The sequence below is a fragment of the Grampus griseus genome, assembly GCF_964374135.1.
Source record: "Grampus griseus genome assembly, chromosome: 1".
NCBI classification, from domain to species: Eukaryota; Metazoa; Chordata; class Mammalia; order Artiodactyla; family Delphinidae; genus Grampus; species Grampus griseus.
In genome coordinates, this window is record NC_139017.1 from 1,048,404 (window position 1) to 1,066,609 (window position 18,206).

The window sequence follows — 18,206 nt, forward strand, 5'->3', positions numbered from 1 at the left end:
GGACTGAGCAGGGCCGGGGTGTGTGTGTGGTGGGGGGGGGCAGGCAGGAGGTTCTCGCAGGTTCTCAGACCTGGCAGTGCCCTTTAGAACTGGGGCAAGGGTGAGGGATGCTGCTAAGAGAACAAGTTTTCATGGAAATGCAAGTCACATTTTTAAGCCATTCTCATCCTATTATATCACCAGAAAAAGGCTGAGTAGACACGTCACCCAGCCGAAGAGCTACCTGGAAGAGCTCTCCCACTACATCCCCCTGGGAAGCCCCTAGGAATCTCAGAGCCATGACATTTCTCTCTGAAGGTTGTGTTTGACTAGGAGATGCAAGCATTCCCCCCTAACTTCTGCCCAAAGGCACACATACCCGTCCTTTCTGTTAAATGAAAGGAAGAACAGAATCATGAGGAAGCACGAGAACACTCTGAAACTAATGTTAAAGTCTGAATTATAACCGAGGACCTTATTTTTGGTCCTAAAGCCCCAGTGTGGGGACTCTGACCCTTGGCTTTCCCTAACACAGTGAGCTGCAAACTGTAGTGTGCAGCAGAATTACCAAGAGGTTTGTTAAAACACGAATCACTGGGGCTTCTCCCCAGTTTCTGATTCAACAGGTCCGGGATGGGTTCTGAGAACTTCATTTCTAACAAGTCCTCAGATGCTGCCAACGCTACTGGTCTGGAAACATATGTAAGAACATATTAAGAAATGAAAGAGGTGGGCGTCAGCTCCCAGTTCCGACGCAGAAAATATAGCAGCACACAATATGTTGTTTTGGCAGAAAGCTATGAATTTGAGTAGGGAATGTCTGTCACGGGGGCCTATCCAATTAACTCGCTTGTCTAGAAGTCAGAATAAATAGTTGAGAGGAGACAAAAAAAGAAAAAAAAAAGAAATGAAAGAGGTGAGAATTTCCTGGCGGTCCAGTGGTGAGGACTCAGCGCTTTCACTGCTGTGGCCTGGGTTCAATCCCTGGTCAGGGAACTAAGATCCTGCAAGCCGAGGGGCACAGCCAAAAAAAAAAAAAAAGAGAGAGAGAGATGAATCAAGGGACCAAGTGTTCACTTACTTCCACGACCATGCCTATCACACAAAACTCTCCGTGGCATAACCACTAAGAACCAAAACACCAAACGGGGAGGATCCAGTACACACAGGCTAATTTTCCACTGTGTTGGTATTTCTGCAGCTTCCAAATTTCTCTTGGTGGCCTCACATTCAGACTATGCCGTCTCTCGCAGGGTCTGTGGCTGGAGCTGACACGCACACAAGGACCCTCAGCAGTGAGCAAGCCAAGGTGGCGGCCCCCTATACCCCTGATCAGGTTGACTGAGGGCTCATGAATATATAAAACGGATTCAATTATAAAGGGCATTATCCTCAGGCTTTGGCATTCTGGGAACACAGTGTCCCTAAGACCATTTTCTTACGGCCTCTTTGGTGGGGGCCGTGGACAGAACTCACTAGCATCCCATCCGTTGAGGGGGGTTGCTTACTAGTAGACTAGAGTCTACTCACTAGCTTCAGCTTAGGTATGGCTTCCCTTAGGTAAGGGAAAAAAGTATGATGAGAAGTTACATTTGGTGACCCAGATGACTTTAGCCCTAGGAAGAATGCCTCGTCAATGTGTGATTAGGACAGGTGCACTTCCTCTCCCAAACGCCTTGCAATAAAGGGTCCCTAACGCAGCATGGAGGCTCGCCCTGATCCCAGCTTACGGGGCCAAGCCCCACTCACGCAGGCAACTTTCACCCCTGTGCAGGGTTGGTGTGTGTGAGGTGCTGGTGGGAAGGCGCAGGTCACCGCCGCTTTCTTCCCCCTCTTGGAAAAGTACAGGAAATAAAGTGACCTCAGAGACTGAAGAGTGCCCCTCTTGTCTCAGGGAGCTAGGAGCGAAGAAATGGTGAGATTAGGCCCAAACCAGGAAAACCAGAAAGCAAGAAATAAAAAATTTTTAAAAAATCACTATTTTGTCTTGGGTCCTTAAGGAGTATGGATAGATGAGTGAGAAGGTTGGTAATTCAGAACCAAAGCTTAGCATGTGACCAAAGCTTAGCATGTCAATCACTAAGGACTCTGCAGTAGGGGCTCCCCAGGGCCTCAGGAAACCCAACTTCCCTGCAGCTTCCCGAGGCTTCGACCACGTGACAAAGATGCTGGGCTGACACTCACGCACACACAGAGATAAGCACCGCAGAGCTGCCTCAAAGCAGAGGTTTTAAAAAATACTCGGTGAAGCTCAGAAAATAGGGAGTGGCAGCAGTCAGCTGCTCTTGTGAGAGAGACACACACAGACATCGGGTCCTCTGCTGGCCTCCATCACCTAGTACTTTATTTTTCGTGCCTAGGCAGGGGCTGAGGACAAATACACTGGACAAAACGCGTTGGTCTCCTTCATCCAGGAACGAGGGGCCGCGGCCGCACCTCTGCCCTGAAGCGGGGCTGGGCGTTGAGCCACGTGGTCTGCTCGCCGGCTTTGGTGAGGAAAGGAGTTGGGGGCTGGGGGGGGAGGGCACACACTCCAGTCCTGGAGAGGCCGGCTTCTTCTCAAGGTGCTGGGCGTTGCGAGTTTAGCCCTGGGACCCAGCTTTTCTTTTCTGAGGGATCCCAGTGGTCTCGACCCAGAAGCAAGGGCGTAGGTGGGAAAGAATGCTGTGGGTCTGCATTGGCCACTCATTCCAGGGTGGAGGCAGTGGGGCTCGGGCTTCAGCTCCAGAGGACTCGGGATGAGCGCCCCGAGGGTCCTAGCACCGTGAGGAGTTTCGGCCTGCCCCGGTCGCCATGTCACCGTGATTCCTGGGGGATGATGCACGCCCACAGCCAGGGGCCCAGGCTCCAGAGGGAAGGCGGAGGGGCAGTGCCACTTCGCCAGATGGGATCCCGCTTCCTGGAGGCAGGCGGCTGGAGACCCGGGCTAAACGCGGCAGTCGGCCGAGAGCAGAGCGGTGGATCCCCCGGGAACGGAGATGAAACGCCGGAACCTGAGGCCTCCAGAGCCAGCCCGCTGAGGATCCACGTAAACTTCGCGGTGGTATCCACGGTGACCAGGGAAGCGGGAATCGCTGTGGGGGGTCTGAGGCAGTTGGAATGGAGGAAGAGGGTCACCCCTTTCCTTTTTCTCAAGTAGCCAGTTAACGCCCATGACCGAAGGCACTGGCTGGGCAGCACCGAGAACAGAGAGAAAGGCTCAGCCCCCGGGTGGAGACGGCGCTGGGAGCCTGAGCCCGGCCACGGGACTGCAGCCGGGGAGGGGCCACGAGAGGCCAGAGCCCAGAGAAGGCCCGCTCGGGTGTCTCCCCGTCCTTCCAAGCTAGAACGCCCAGCTGCGGGGCTTTCCTCCTTCTGCACGGCAGAGACCTTAAGGCAGTGATGTCAGCACCATCCTTGGACAAGCAGCCTCTTCCCGCTCAGAATTGCATATTTTCCGGCTGAGCTGGGGGTCTCCACGGCTCTAGCAGCATCAGCAGACATCGTCTCGAGCAGAGACGAGCCCGTCACCCATGGCAGCCACCAGGTGAATGCAGAAGCTTTTGGAGGGAGCAATCTGGACCACCTTTTGGACCTAAATGAAAGTCTTCCGATATGAAGATTCAGAGGCAGCTACTCCTTGGTTTGGCGGGACAGAGCGATCCTGGTTAGTGATTAGTGTGCCTGTAGGTTCTGATAAGGTCTTGTGCTACTTGGGGATCTGAAGAGCAAACACTCGGGCCCAGGCTCATCACACATCCCTGGTCTGCAGAGCCCCAAACCGCAGCCTCACCAGGCAACCCAGTGCGCTGGACAGCTAATCACGGGCTTCTCGTTGGCTGGCTCCTGGGGTTTTGGCTCCGTTTCTCAGGTGATCCTGACGGTCCAGAAAACAAGGAGACGTGTGCATTTAATGGAAGTTAACATTTGCCTGCTAGACTGTGAACATAAGGGCCCACGTCCTTTTTTTTTTTTTTTAACCTAGTGACTTGTACACGGTAAGCGCCCTGTAAGTGCTTGTCCGATGAAGGAATTAGGACTGCCGAAACTTCAGGGCAACTTCTGCAAAAAGTGGATCCCTTTGGAAGGCAGATCTCTGCCACCAAATCAAACTCCTTATATTCTGATTGGGAACATCTCACATGGATGTCCACTCCTAAGGGACTAGTCACTTGTTCGAAACCAACAGTAAAGGCCGGCTGGGGACTGTGGATTCAGTTGGGCAAAGCGGTCGCCGTCAGGATAGCGCAGCGAGGGGCTCCACAGGCCCCAGGACAGAGAGACTTCCAGTTTGCGGTTTTCCTCCGGTCCACGGGGAAGCTCAGATTAGATCTTGTATCAGGGTGAGGCGATGCGCTCTCCTCCAGAGGCTGGCTGCCGGGCTCCAGGCAGAGCGTGTGTTTTCTCAAAAGGGACCTCGAGGTCCCTCGTGTCCCGCTGCTGAGCCAATGCTACATGTCCCACGTGAGCCCCAAGGGTGGCAGACACAGTGGCATGGCAGGTGTCTAGCTGGTACCAATCAGGTGGCATCGGGCTCTCCAAAGAGCGGCTTGGAAAAGCAACGTGAGCATCTCGTGGACGTGGGAGGAAATGGGAAAAAAAACAAACCAAAAAAAGAGGAGGAGAATAAATAGGCAAATGGGAGGGGAAAATGGAAACAAAACAAAAAACAAAAATAAAAAGTAAAAAAAGTAGGGTTTATTGACTCATGCGTGTTAAATTAGAGGCTGAGATGGAGCCGGCGGTGCTTCTCTGAAGGCTGTGGTGGCACCTCTGGGGTCTGGCAGCTTCTCAGCTCACAGCCGTCTCGTCGGTGCCCCCATGTGGTCCAGACGGCAGGGCGGGCGGCACGCTCCCTGCCCAGGCAAATGGATTTCCTCCCTCCAGCTTCAGCTTTTGCTTTTTTTTTTTTTTAAACCCTTTACAGATTGATTTAAACGTTTTTAAATCACATGCTTCTTTTTCTGGGCTGCAGCCAAATCTTGGGGTGCGGGGAGAGCTGTTGGCAGTGGCGATGGAACTGGGCAGGGTCCGCGGGAAGGTCTGGGGAGCCACCGCCTCCCCCAGCAGATTCCCCCACGGGGCCGTGTCTCTGAGTTGTCTGTGAGCATCAGTTAGGAACTACTGCAGGCTTGTTTGATGTCTTCTGAACCCCTCCCCAGAAAGCTCAGGAGTTTGTAATTGAGACAAGAAATCAAGGAAAAAGACCCAGGATCATCTTTTCCCCAAAGTCACAAGAGGAGGCCAGGAAATGTACCTGGGGACACAGGTCCACCCACCAGTCCCACCGGGCGTTCTTTAAGGTGCAGCACCAGGAAGCCGCCCCCTCCTTCCACCTCCCCCCTCCTGTCCTCGTGGCCAGAGAGCCAGCGCCCAGGAGGAAGCGGGGAAGAGGAGGCTGCACGCAGCAGTGGCCGCGTCCTGCTGTCCTGCGACTGGCTGCCGGGCCCTCAGAGCGTGGCCTGGAGGTTGGGGTCCAGGATGCTTTCTCGGTCTGGAGACTCGATGTAATTGGCAGCCTCCTGAAGTTTCAGCAGCATGGCCATCTAAAGAGGGGCGGAGAGACAGTTACGGAGAGTTGGGACTTTGGGAAACACAGAAAACCACGCTGTGGGTCTGGTCCTGCGTCTGCAAGGGGCTGAGAGCCCAGAGAGTTTGCGGCTGGTTCAGGAAGAGGCCAAGATGACTGCTTCCATCCTGTGTGTAAGCTCGAATGCAGGGACCAGCCCTTGGGAGTGACGGGCAGGTAGGGTGCTGCTCTGGCCGTGACGTGCAGGGAAGGCCAGAGGGCAGAGCCACCTCCTCCCTGCAAGGTGCCAGCGCTCCCCGGCCAGTCCCAGGAGGAGGTGGGAAGGGCCCAAAAACCGTCTAACAGCTCTCCTTGTAACAGACCACGGCCCAGCGGCTGCATCCAGTGCCCTTAGGACCTGCTTCTCCCTAGTTCCCACCTCATCGCTTCAGCGGGGCCTGAGTTGTGCCACGCGGCACGTGGGATCTTAGTTCCCCGACCAGGGATTGAACCCGCACTCCTTGCATTGGAAGTGTGGAGTCTTAACCACTGGACCGCCGGGAAGTCCCACCTCCCGCCCTTCTTCCCTCAGTTTCCCTCAACACTTCACGACTCGGACTCTCCATTCAGCTAAGGAAGCCTCATTGCCTCTCTAGGGCTCTGCCTTCCAGCCTCCGTTTCCAGGATATTAGCACCTTCCCGATTTAAAAGCCTTTTGACACAGAGGACGTCTGTTTTCTACAAGGTCAAAATTTAAATAATAAAGTAGAGGAATCAGCTACTCGAAAAGGTAAAATTGCAAAAGGTCCTGGAGTTTGTGCACGTTAAGTTTTTCAGACCATCTACCAACTCATCCTCCAGAGCAGTGACTGACAAATGCCCCCCGCAGCAGGACAAAGGTCCGAACTTCCCCACACGCGATTCTGCAAAGGTGAAACAGTTGTCGTAATACGTGTCTCCTCAGTGATTAGAGAGGGGAAGGGTCTTTTTCTGTTTGTATTGGCCCTTTTTAGAAATAGTATTTTTTAAATTAATTAATCTATTTATTTATTTATTTATTTTTGGCTGTGTTGGGTCTTCGTTGCTGCGCGCGGGCTTTCTCTAGTTGCGGAGAGCGGGGGCTACTCTTTGTTGCGGTGTGCGGGCTTCTCATTGCGGTGGCTTCTCTTGTTGCGGAGCACGGGCTCTAGGCACGCGGGCTTCAGGAGTTGTGGCACACAGGCTCAGGAGTTGTGGCTCGCAGGCTCTAGAGCGCAGGTTCAGCAATTGTGGCTCACGGGCTTAGTTGCTCCGCGGCATGTGGGATCTTCCCGGACCAGGGCTCGAACCCGCGTGCCCTGCATTGGCAGGCAGATTCTTAACCACTGCGCCACCAGGGAAGTCCCTTTATTGGCCCTTTGCATTTCCTCTAGTCAACGCCTGCCCCTTGCCTCCTTTGCCCATTGTTGTTCTGCGTGGCAGTTTTGGGGGGAAGGGTCACGTGTTCTGGGTGTCAGTCCTCTCTTGGCTACAAGCACTGCAGACATGTCCCCTAGTTTGTCACTTGTCTCAACTTACTTTCCAAGGGCTCCTGAAGCCCCTGGACCGTGGCAGCCCGCAGGACGGCACCAGGGCAAGCACCCGTGGGTCCCACTGCTCTCCTGCTCTGGCCGCCGTTCCCACCTGGGCTCCGCGCGGACCCGGGTCTTTGCTAGAGGACACACACCTTGCTGGCGGGTGACACTGTGTAGCTTAGCCCGGGGTTCTGACGGTCAGAGTTTCCCACCCCCTGGCCTCATGCTTGTCCCGGCCTCCGGGCCCCAGCGGGCTGTGGACGAGGGTTCAGTTCTGTGACACTCTGACTTTTGCCTTAGAGCGGCCTCTACTCACCAGCGGGTCGGAGTCCAGGGAGCTGGGGGTGCTGTCCTTGACCGTCCTGTCTTCAGGGGGCGAAGCAATGCTGTGAGGGCCCACGGTGGGTGGGGGCAGGTGGTACAGCTTTGACTGGTCTTGTTGGGCTGATGGCCAGGGAAGAGTGTCCCGGACCCACTCGACGGGGTCCTCCCAGGCGGCTTTCTGCCCGTGAACCTGGAGAGAAGGAGAAATGTGATCACTGGGCGAGGACCCGCAGATGAGAGGCTTGTTCGTGGAGTCTCCTGAGGGCGTGTGTACTTCCTCAAACCTAAAGTTCGAGGCTCTGATCCCTGTGGGATTTCCTTTGAGTTTCCCAACGAGGGAAGTACAATAAGTTGGCATAAATTGGTAGAAACCATTCTGGAGGATAATTTGGCACACTGCATTAAAACTTAGCATGGACAAATCTTACAATCCCACGATTTTATTTTCCAAGTAAGAAATTCTTTCAGTTTAGTAATACCTCTTGAGAGAAATTTCACCTTTGTTGAAATGAGATATTATCTGTGTAAAAATGATGTAAGTCGGGGGACTTCCCTGGTGGCGCAGTGGTTAAGAATCCGCCTGCCAAGGCAGGGGACATGGGTTCAAGCCCTGGTCTGGGAAGATCCCACGTGCTGCGGAGCAACTAAGCCCGCGAGCCACAACTACTGAAGCCCGTGAGCCACAACTACTGAAGCCCGCGCGCCTAGAGCCCGTGCTCCTCAACAAGAGAAGCCACCGCAATGAGAAGCCTGTGCACCGCAACGAAGAGTATCCCCCGCTCTCTGCAACTAGAGAAAGCCTGCGCGCGGCAACAAAGACCCAACTCAGCCAAAAATAAATAAATAGATTAATTTTTTAAAAACACAAAAGAGCTTTAAAAAAATGACGTAAGTTGGAAAACTATTAATAATAATGCAAATTAAATGAAATAATGATACATTGCATCTCTAGAAATCTACCATATCATCAGGCAGTAACACATTACTGCTATGGATAATACGTGACCAGTAGGGTCTAGTCACCACATCACAGGTCATTGGATCATGCCCTAATTAACAGGTGAGAAAACTAAGGAGGTTTTTTTAAAAAATGACATTTTCCTTTCACACCAAGTTCTTATTCTAACTTTTACTTTTACAAGTGTTTTCACGTATTTCATTTGCCTTCGCAACACTGCCAGTGATTTAGGCAGAACAGAATTTATACCACCTCCTTTTTCACACATGAGGATATTAAACAGTTTAAATAACTTGGCCAGAGTAACATTTTATTAGTAGTTAGTAATGAGCTAAGGCTGTAATAGGGTTTTACTTAATTCTTTGCTCAATTATTTCTCTAACTGCCCTGATCCCTAGAGCAGAGTCAGAAGGCCTAGGGCTGGACACACGGCCCCAGGGTCAGTGGTCATTGAGCGATTCGCTGAACGCTGGCCGAAGGCAGGAAAGCAGTGTGGTCTGTCCAGTGCCTCACCTGACCTGTCAGGAGGAGACCCTAAAGATCTCCGTGGCCCTGTGTCTAACCCTGTTTCTGCTCTGTGAGGTGGGCCAGCCTGGTGTCTGGGCTGAGCGGAGTCGAGGGCGGGCTCACCTTGATGCCGTCCTTGGCCCCTTCCTGCAGGTAGGGAATGATGGAGTTGTTCCATAGGTCAATGAACCAGGTCCGGAAGTCCTCAATGCCGATGGGGCAGGACAGAAAGAAGCAGGGGCCTGGGAAGAGGATGGGGCCGTGAAGACGGCCGGGAACTTTGCTCTCCCTGCTCATCTGACCCCTTGACTCCTTTACACCTGGCCGAGGGTCTCATAACCACAGGATTGAAAGAAGCGCTGGGCTGGGCTAAACTGAGACTGACGTCAGGACGGGCGGGAGCTGAGAGCCTGGCTGTAGCCTCGTGAACGATGCCTCCCTGGGTGGACGGGAGGTGGGGGAGCGAGGGGAAGCTTTAAACTCCCCCGAAATCCCTTCCCAGTAATCGTGGGGAAACGAGGGCGAGGGGTCAGCTCTCTGACGGCTGACTCAGGGTGCGGACTGCACTGGGGGGCGCTTGCGCAGTGACTCGGGCACAGGGTCGGTGACTCTATGCGCTGAAGACATGAGAAGGAAAGGGAGTGCCCTGACCCCGGCCCCCAGGTGTGGCGCAGGAGGCCATGGCAGGGCGGGCCATACCGATGAGGAAGTCCGAGGTGCTGTGCTTCTCCAGGAAGGTGTGCAGGTGGTACCACAGCTTGGGCACCCAGTCCAGCACCCGCAGCAGCTCCTCCCTGTTGGCGTTGACGTCGCAGTCCGACTCCACCAGCTTCCTCCTCAGGTAGCGAACCAGGAAGCCGTTGGCGGGCTCCACGTTGTTGGAGAAGGTCAGCATCCTGCGGCCAGGGACGCGAAGGGTGGGGCGGAGTGCGCGGGGGCGTGTCCGGCTCATCCCCCGCGGGCCCATCCCCCCCCTCCTCCCACCAATGCCCGTGGGGTCCGCTGGACTCAGGGCCGCGGCAGAGCTGACTCTCGGATCGGTGACCCCCCTCAGGTAACCATCTGACCTCACTGGCCTGGACAGGGGGCGTGCGGGCACAGAACCCGAACCTCAGCCATGAAGCCGCACCTCTCAGCTTTACAGTCCTTTCCTGTCTCAGTGGCTCGTCTCCCCCTGCACTGCCACAGCACACACACACCTGCTCTCTCCCCAGCCCACAGGGCTGCGCTACTTCTCTTTCCTCCTGCTGCTCCTCTGGCCACATCCTGGATTGAACTGGTTTACAGACTCGGGTAGGGCTGGAAGGCTCATCCAGGGCCCCAGTCCTTACCTGAAACTCAGATGCAAGCCGTGATTGGGGGTCATTTTCACCGGCTGATTAGTGGTGCCTATAATATAGGGACTGTGGGAAGAGAGAGAAAAGATTTGCGTAGACTTGTCTGAACGCTCGCTTTCTGCCGCGTACCCTCCCCCGACGCCCGTGGAGAGTTCACAGCTTGGGCTGGCCCGGGCTCCCCTGCTGCCCGCCGTGATGCAGCTGGTCCCGACCCCAGCTTACCATTTGTGATACTTGCAGGTCAGGGCCCCGTTGACCAGCTCGCTGATGGAGCCCGCCTCACTCAGGTCATCCAGCAGGATCACCAGGGGGACATCCCCAATTCCCGTTTCCCGGTCTATCTGGTTAGCCAGGTTGGAGAGATACAGCTGCAGATCCTGAAATGAGAAGAGGCAGTGGGTCAACATCGGGAGCAGTGAGCCCCTGGATGAGCCTTGAAGAGGAGGGTTTCAGAGAAGCTGAGCGGGCTCCGGATGCCCTGGGGCCTCGGTTCCTGTCTGACGCGCTTGGACCTGGAGCTACGGAAGACACCACCCCAGGCCGATCAGCAGTGGCCCCTAGAGCCCACAGGGCTGGGGAACACACGCTTTTCTTCCATGGATTTACGCCAGGGACCACTCCTAATGGACGCGCCTCCCCGTGGGGCGGGGGCGGGGGCCAAGGTCTGAAGCCACGGCACAGCATCGGGGGGAACTGGGGAGGCAGCGGGACCTGGCAGGGGACAGCACAGTAGTGACAGTTCTGAGTGCTTCCCTGACGGAAGCCCACAGTCAGGGACAAATCCTGGAAAGAAAGGAAATGAAAGAGAAGGGGGGCACTGACGAGGCGGGCAGAGGGCCACTGGGACATGAGGGGACAGAGTGTGGACCGCGGTCCCTGCTGGGGTGGGAGCTCCCGGAGGCCCGGGGAGGGAGGAGACTGGAGCAGGGCTGAGATGGGAAAGGGGGTCACCGAGGGGCAGGGAGGTCAAGGCAGCGGCGAGGAAGGGGAGGGAGGACGGGGCAGGCGGGGTGGCGGCCACCTTGCAGGACTGCTGGTGCATGTTGAAGGTGCTGACGATGCCCTCGGTGACCTCGCGGCCGGAGCGCTCTACCAGGTACTCAGCCAGGCGGTTGGTCAGGTAGGTCTTGCCGGTGCCACTGGGGCCGGAGAGGACAAGGCGCCGGTGCTTGAGCAGAAGGCCAATGTAGTGCTGCATCATGGGCTTGGGGATGAGCGTCTCAAACACCAGGCTGTCCACACACTTCTCCTTGAGACCTGGACCCCAGCCCCCGACGGTGTGAGCCTGGGCGGCGCCCTGAGGCTCACCTTCCTCACCCGTGGACCCCGCGGGAACCCCCAGGCCTGGCTCTGGACACATGGGGCAGGCCGTGCACTGCGGGGGTGGGCGGAGGGGAAGCCCAGGCCGGGCAGAAATGTCCTGCAAACGACAACCTCCCTGGGACAGGTCGGGCCCGGGCTCGTTCATCTTGCCCCTCACGGTGACCTTCACGGTGACCTTCACCCTGTAGCCCCGCAACCAGTTCTTGCTCAAGGAACGCGTGACGGACCACCCGACGGTCTCCACCCCGCATTCCTCAGCCCCACACCCAGAAGCGGGGACTGACCTTTGAGGGAGACTGCTATGTTGTTGACCCCTCGGCGGCAGGGGGGCAGCTCCGGGGGCTCCGCATCCAGGAGCCGTTTCACGTGGCTGACGCTGTAGCCGTGGATGGACTCGGTGCTTAGTCCCAGCGTCGAGGCTGGGTCCATCTTAGAAATGTAGTCCTGACGGGACAGAAGGGAGAGAAAGGAGATGCGCAGGACACACGCACAGACATGAAGGCCACGAGGAAGGTAGTGCTACAGGCACAGAAGTCGATGTGGAAGGGGAGGCGCGATGTCTGTCCCACTGAGCACTCCTGCACAAACCTCAGAGGTGCCCAGACCCCAGTGTCATCAGAGGACCAGCAGCCCCTCAGAGTTCTCGCATCCCTTACCTTGAACACTTGGAAAACAGCGTCATCCAGCAGCTTCCAGTCAACTTTCCCGCTGACCTTGCTGCACCCCAGGAAGAACTCCTGCTGCTTCAAGTCCTGTGAGGCCAGGGCAGATGCACGTGAGCCCAGGGCAGACGGCTCCAAGAAGGGGAGAACGTAAAAGGCCTTGGGAGCTGAGCGCTGTGGGTTCGGGGGTCCTTAGAGCCCAGATGTCCTTGGGTAGAAATGACAGTGTCACCCCCCCCCGAAGTTCCTTACCCCTTTGATGATGTGCTGTGGGGGCATCCTCACCACCACCCGAAGAGTCACTTCCTCCTTTGGACCAGAGGTGCTGATACCATCCATGGGAGACAGGTCTGGAAGTGAGAAAAGACTGTTGGTTTGGGGGTATCCACAGGCTTTCCTACATCTTCCTGCCACTAGCCTTTCCAGATAAGTTTCTTTTTTTTTTTTTTTTTTTAATTTTGGCTGCGTTGAGTCTTCATTGCTGTGTGCGGGCTTTCTCCAGTTGCTGCGAGCCAGGGCTACTCTTCGTGGTGGTGTGCGGGCTTCTCATTGCAGTGGCTTCTCTTGTTGCGGAGCACAGGTTCTAGGTGCGCGGGCTTCAGTAGCTGTGGCTCGCGGGCTCTAGAGCGCAGCCTCAGTAGTGGCGCACGGGCTTAGTTGCTCCACGGCACGTGGGATCTTCCCGGACCAGGGTTCGAACCCGTGTTCCCTGCATTGGCAGGCGGACTCCCAACCACTGCGCCACCAGGGAAGTCTCTCCAGATGTTTTTATCTAACCCAAAATTGAAACTAGAGACCAAACCTGAACAGTGATTAAGGTCTTAGGACCACAACAACCCTCGGTGTCTCAGGACGCCAGCAGCGGCTTGGCGGCAGCACTGCTACGTCCCTGACCCAAGGAAGCCGCACCACATCGAGCGGGGGCGAACCCTGTCCTTCTCCCCAACAGGTACCTGTATCTGCGAGGCTCGGGCTGAAGGGATGGCTGAGCGCCAGGCCCAGGGAGCGGCGAGGGGATGGCAGAGCCGAAGATCCCGGGGCCTGCCCTGCAGCGGAGCTCGCCGAGGGCCCCGGGGCCACCTTCAGCCGGTCGTTCTCAGCTTTCAGCAGGTCCACCTCCAACTGCGGCAAAAACGGGGTGTGTGTGTGTGTGGGGGGGGCGTCTGGAGCCTCGGCCGCCGGGCCCCGCCCCCTCCCCGCAGCCCCGCCCCGCCCCCCGCCCCGCCCCGTCCAGGAGCCCCTCCCTGCCCCCGCCCCGCGGCCCCCCGGCCCCGCCCGGGACTGACCTGCATGTTGTGCATGGTCTCCCGCAGCTGGTCCAGCTGGTGGGCCGAGTTGAGGGCTTCCAGGCGGATGTCCGTGAGCTTCATCTCCTTCTCCCACAGCTCGGAGCGCAGCTCGGACACCTCCTTCTTCTCCGGCTCCTCCTCCTCGCTGCCCTGGAACAGCCGGGCGTGGGGGGCCGGGGGAGCGGGGCCCCTGGAAGGAGGCAGGGAGCGGCGGGCATTAGCCGCTGAGCCTGCGGGTGGCGGTAACCGGCCCCACTGCCCGGGGAGGGGCTGCAGTGGGGGGCACTCACTCGGGGGCATCGGTGCCCGCGGAGGACGAGGCGGAGGACTTGATGGAGGGCGAGGCAGTCTCCGTAGCCTGGTGCTGCAGTTTGGGGGACGAGGGGGCCGAGGAGTCGGGCGTGGCGATCTCCTCGATGTCAGAGTAGGAGGAAGCGGACTTGGGCCCCTTCTTTATGCTGAAGGCTTTGTTGAAGGAACTTCGGAGCTAGAACAAAGCAGATCCGGGGAGAGAGCGGTCAGGGCTCCGCGCTGGAGACGGTGAGGGCGGAGGGGCTTCTGAGACAGAGGCCAGAGGCAGGGATGTGTCGGTAAGCAGGCCTCCCCCAAAGGCTTCACTGGCTTCGTGGAATACAGACGGGAGACTCGCCTAGGAATTCGGGCTGGGAGAGAGTGGGCCTTGCTGCTGTGCTATGGGAACTTTCTGGGCCTTCCCTGCCCCCGTGGGGGAGCCGCACCCGTGAAGGGACGGAGGGGAGGCCCCGGGACACAAGGTGTGTCTCTCGGCGACCCCATCCCACCTCCCGCAGACCAGCAACTGCTCCGTCTGCAGCCTGGCTCACCTGGGCCTCAGGACCCACCTCTCAGCAGGGCTCATCGGATCAGAATCTACCCACCAGAAACTTACACTACGATTCTGTCCAATCGACAGAAGGGAGTGGAACCAAGCTTCTTTCAGTGCCTCCTGTGCTCCGCACATTACAGGTCAGTGAAAACAACCAAATACAGGTGCTTTTGGCTACTTCCACTCAAATGTCCCAGAATAAGGGACACCCCCCCAGCATTTCCTCCAAGTACGCAGGGGATTATGATCTGACCGTAACTGGCTTGGCCTTGGGTGTTGATGAGCTGGGTGTTAGGGATGAGGGAGGGGAACCAGGGTTCTGTCCCACACCCATCACATGCATCCATTTAGCATGCGCACACACACAGGGAGACAGAGCGGCAGCCGGACACCGAGAGTAAAGGAGGGGTCGAAGCAAACCAGATCGCTGGGAAAGCAAGAGAAGAGAGTGCAAATCTGAGGGCACTCTTTCCATGTGTGTCTCCTGGAGCCTGGGAAAGCTGCAGGTGGTGGCTGGCGCTGCGGGCGGGGCGTGTCAGGGTCTCTACCAGGCGGGACATAGGAAGACCCATCTGGTGATGGGGATGTGGGGGAGGGAGTGTGTGTGCAGGGGACATGCCATCACGTGGCTCAGAGTGTCAGGAAGCACCGTTCTCTGCAGAGGTGGAGACCTGGGACTAGGACTCGGGCTTCCTGATTTTCTACTCGATGAAGACTTCTCTAGCCCCTGCCTCCCGGGGAAGCCATGTGTGCGTGTGTGTGTGTGTATGAGTGTATATGTGTGTACCAGTGTGTACGAATGTGTTTGTGTATGAATGAGTTAGTGTGTATGTGTGTGTGAGTTGTATGTGTGTGCATGCACGTGTGTGTGCACATGCAGGAACAGGTCCTGTAACACCCGTCTGCCGGGAGTACCCGCCCTCTAAGATCACAGAGATCCTAAGTGGGAACAGTGCTGTGTGGTTCCGTGTCCCCAAAGCAGAACTGCTGGGCAGTGCATTGCGTGGTGTGATGTGGTGAGGGATTCCGTGGTCAAATGAGTTCCGGAAACAGTGGATCCAGCAAAATGAACCGGGACTCTGTCCTGAGACACGTGTGTGTAGAAGGCAGCGTTCCTCAGATCCGAGCATCTTGAAGGGCTGCTGTGGAATTCACCTGGGGCGATGCTGCGCTAAGACTCAAGGCTCAGTAACCCCTGCATTCAGGTCCTTCCTCCCTGTGCCCCTCGGTCAGGCTCTGGGGGAGGGAACTGCTCCCTGCCTGCCGCCTCTTCTGACCGGGGTCTGCAGGAAGCTCTGCGTACCCCTCTTTGCCCGTCACGATCCCACCTCCGTTGCTTTAGTCCCCCGGGGCCTGCCTTCCGGAACGGGTCTCTCGTCTGTGAGTTCCCTGGGCCTCACTCCCTGAATTAAGCCTTTGACGCTGCTGGCTTGTTACGTTTTATATGGGCAGTATTTTTGTCTCCCTGGCAATTCTCCAGACTCCTCGAGCCCACAGACTCCGTGTTTCCTGTCCTCACAACACCCAGTGCAATGTTGGGACAGGGTTTGAGTGGACCTTAGCGTGTCTGGTTTGTCATGGAAATTCTGGGTTCGCTTTCTGTTTGTCTTAGACTTGTATACCCTAATCCCCGAAACGTCTTTGGAAACCCCATGGCTGCAGAGGGCTTCAGGCTTTAGAGTAACCTGAGGTCCAGCGCTCACTTCTCTCTGGTTCATCTCACTCCAGAGCTAAATCTTGAGGCTACCCCCGAACTGAACTGGCCTCTGGCAATCTCTTCCATTAGGATCAAAAGATCAGGGCGCTAGCTTTCCGGACGGGGGAGCGCGGTCTGACTGCTTTTATAACAGGTGGACTTTGGAATGGGGTCGGGGCGTGGCAGGAGGCAGAGCCCTCCCGCTTGGTGCCCGGCCAGACCTCTCCTCTGTCCTCGTGGGGCGGCCGTGGATGGACATGCGGGGGGGGGGGCGTTAGGGGCTTGGCGGAGGTGGTCACAGTTAGTCTCGTGAGTGGCCGTCTCTGTTTAGGGGGAGGGGCTCGCTCTGGAGATGGGGAGGGTACGGCAAAGGCAAAGAGAAAACGGAGAGGAGTGAGTGTCTTACCTCGTAGACCTGGAAAAAAATAGGGATTTGAAGTCAGCATTTTGAAGGGAAAAAAAAAAAAAAAAGAAGCAACACTTAATCACTCATTTCACACGGTGGCCCCTGTCTGGACTACACGAAGGTCTGTGGGGGGCTCATCACACGGGGACAGCGGGTGGCACATGCCCTCGTGGGGGCCCCCCTCCTCCACATGGGCAGCAGAGGGGCTGGAGGTGTTTTCCATCTGCTTTGATAGTGTCAGAAAGGGCATCCCAAGTCGGTTTAGGGTTATCTGGGAAACAAACAACCAACCGAAACAACACTCTCTGGACCGGTCAGGTGATACAAAGGTTCCTTTTGAGGTAATCTGGAAAGTTCCACAAATGCCTCTCCAAAAAGCTGAAGAAGTGACCTCCAGGAGCATCTAGAATGAGTGGCTTTGTTCATAAAATCTTCTGTCCACAGTATGGGAGTGGGTGGAGACAGATGGGGCGTTCCCTTCTGAATGTCTCCTGTTGCCCATCAGATGTGTGCAGGGCTGGAGGGGATGGCTGGCGGGGGGAGGGGGCAGGTAGCTGCGGCAGACCTCACTCTGGGCAGACGCCACCGGGGGCTCCTATCAGATGGGGCTCATCGTGGTGAGTTCTGGAAGGCTGGCTCCCGTGCTGAGGTGGTGTGGTCCCCCAGCGTCCCACGCGGCTCCCCCAAACCTTCACCTACCCAGCTCTTCTTCTTCTTCTTTTTGGCATCGGCCTCCTTGCTGCTGCCGATACTGGAGTGACTGGTGATGCTGTTGAGGCTCGAGATGCTGTCCGAGGAGTTCTGCCTCTTGATCCGGAGTTCTAGGGGCCAAGCACAGGGCGCAAACACAGACACGGTGGGTCTAAAGGAGACGGCGTGAGGCTTAGGGCAAGTCTCGCCGCAGGAGAGCGAGGAGGAACCACCACCTCCTCGTCCACATTCTTCAGTTTTTAGGATCATCCTCTCAACAAGCCTTTACTGAGTGCCAATCACGTTTCAACATCAACAAAGGTTAAGGGATAAGAAAAAAACAAGTAGGAAATGATCCCCATCCTCAGGAGGCTCCCAGTCTAGTAGGAGAAAAAGCAGCACAGAATCCAGCGCCCTCGGCTTGAGCAGGTGTGACAAGGGGCAGCCCGGGCCAGGCGTCCACAGTCCTATGGAGACAGCGACCTGACGCCCTCAGGACTTTCTCCAGGAATATTGGCTGGGGGGTCCAAGGCCGAGTGCCCCACATTTAACCCCAAAAAGCTTTAGTTTCCTCATCTGATGGGCAGAAAATCTTTTCAGCTCTCTGAGACGGTCTGCAGTGGCACCAAAATGATGCCCTTTTCTACTACGGAGAAGGAAAGGGTTAATAAAGGAGAAGGCCTTTGAGTGTTGAAAGAACCAAAGCTCTTCAGGTGGGAACATTGGAAAATGATTTTAGGGCTGAAAAACAGTCCCTGCAAAGGCTGTGCAGGGAGCTGGTTGTGCGTTGGGGCTCCTCAGGCTGGGTAGCGGGGCCGGGGACAAGGGGAACAGCGAGGGGGACGCTGGAGGACAAGCCCGGTGGGGCGAGCCCTGGGGGCCCCTCGAAGAAAGTCTGCCTTGTGCCGAGAGGACTGGATTTTTAAAACCTTATTATGAAATCATTAGAGGTTCACAGGAAATTGGAGAGAAATGGGCGGGGAGGTCCCCCGCGTGCACCTCTGACCCAGCCTCCTCCAGGGTTAGCATCTTGGGTGACTATGCGCAACGTCTCACAGAAACGAGGAGAAGGGCAAAGTGGCAGGAACTAGCCCAGAAGCAGGGGGCTAGCGGTACCTGTCTGCAGCTGTTCCCCTGTTCAGTGCAGGAG

The 18,206-nt window shown here is 56.5% G+C and overlaps 1 protein-coding gene across 5 annotated transcripts in view; it reads right to left on the minus strand.

Annotated features, from left to right (window-relative positions):
* Positions 1 to 2,303: 2,303 nt before the first annotated feature.
* NAV1 (neuron navigator 1) overlaps positions 2,304 to 18,206 on the minus strand; it is a gene marked incomplete at its 5' end in the record, with an annotated part of 148,569 nt that continues 132,666 nt past the window's right edge. For 3 of the 5 annotated variants that reach the window (XM_082648551.1, XM_082648548.1, XM_082648552.1), the window contains 14 exons: positions 2,304 to 5,504; positions 7,337 to 7,534; positions 8,933 to 9,051; positions 9,509 to 9,705; positions 10,141 to 10,212; positions 10,369 to 10,523; positions 11,168 to 11,403; positions 11,754 to 11,913; positions 12,126 to 12,221; positions 12,384 to 12,481; positions 13,085 to 13,253; positions 13,418 to 13,610; positions 13,711 to 13,907; positions 17,066 to 17,187. In XM_082648551.1, coding sequence (XP_082504677.1) covers positions 5,409 to 5,504; positions 7,337 to 7,534; positions 8,933 to 9,051; positions 9,509 to 9,705; positions 10,141 to 10,212; positions 10,369 to 10,523; positions 11,168 to 11,403; positions 11,754 to 11,913; positions 12,126 to 12,221; positions 12,384 to 12,481; positions 13,085 to 13,253; positions 13,418 to 13,610; positions 13,711 to 13,907; positions 17,066 to 17,187 — 2,108 coding nt within the window. In that variant the 3' untranslated portion in view covers positions 2,304 to 5,408. Of the gene's footprint in view, positions 5,505 to 7,336; positions 7,535 to 8,932; positions 9,052 to 9,508; positions 9,706 to 10,140; positions 10,213 to 10,368; positions 10,524 to 11,167; positions 11,404 to 11,753; positions 11,914 to 12,125; positions 12,222 to 12,383; positions 12,482 to 13,084; positions 13,254 to 13,417; positions 13,611 to 13,710; positions 13,908 to 16,366; positions 16,376 to 17,065; positions 17,188 to 18,206 lie in introns of all 5 variants that reach the window. The other 2 variants (XM_082648550.1, XM_082648549.1) reach the window with 1 other exon arrangement.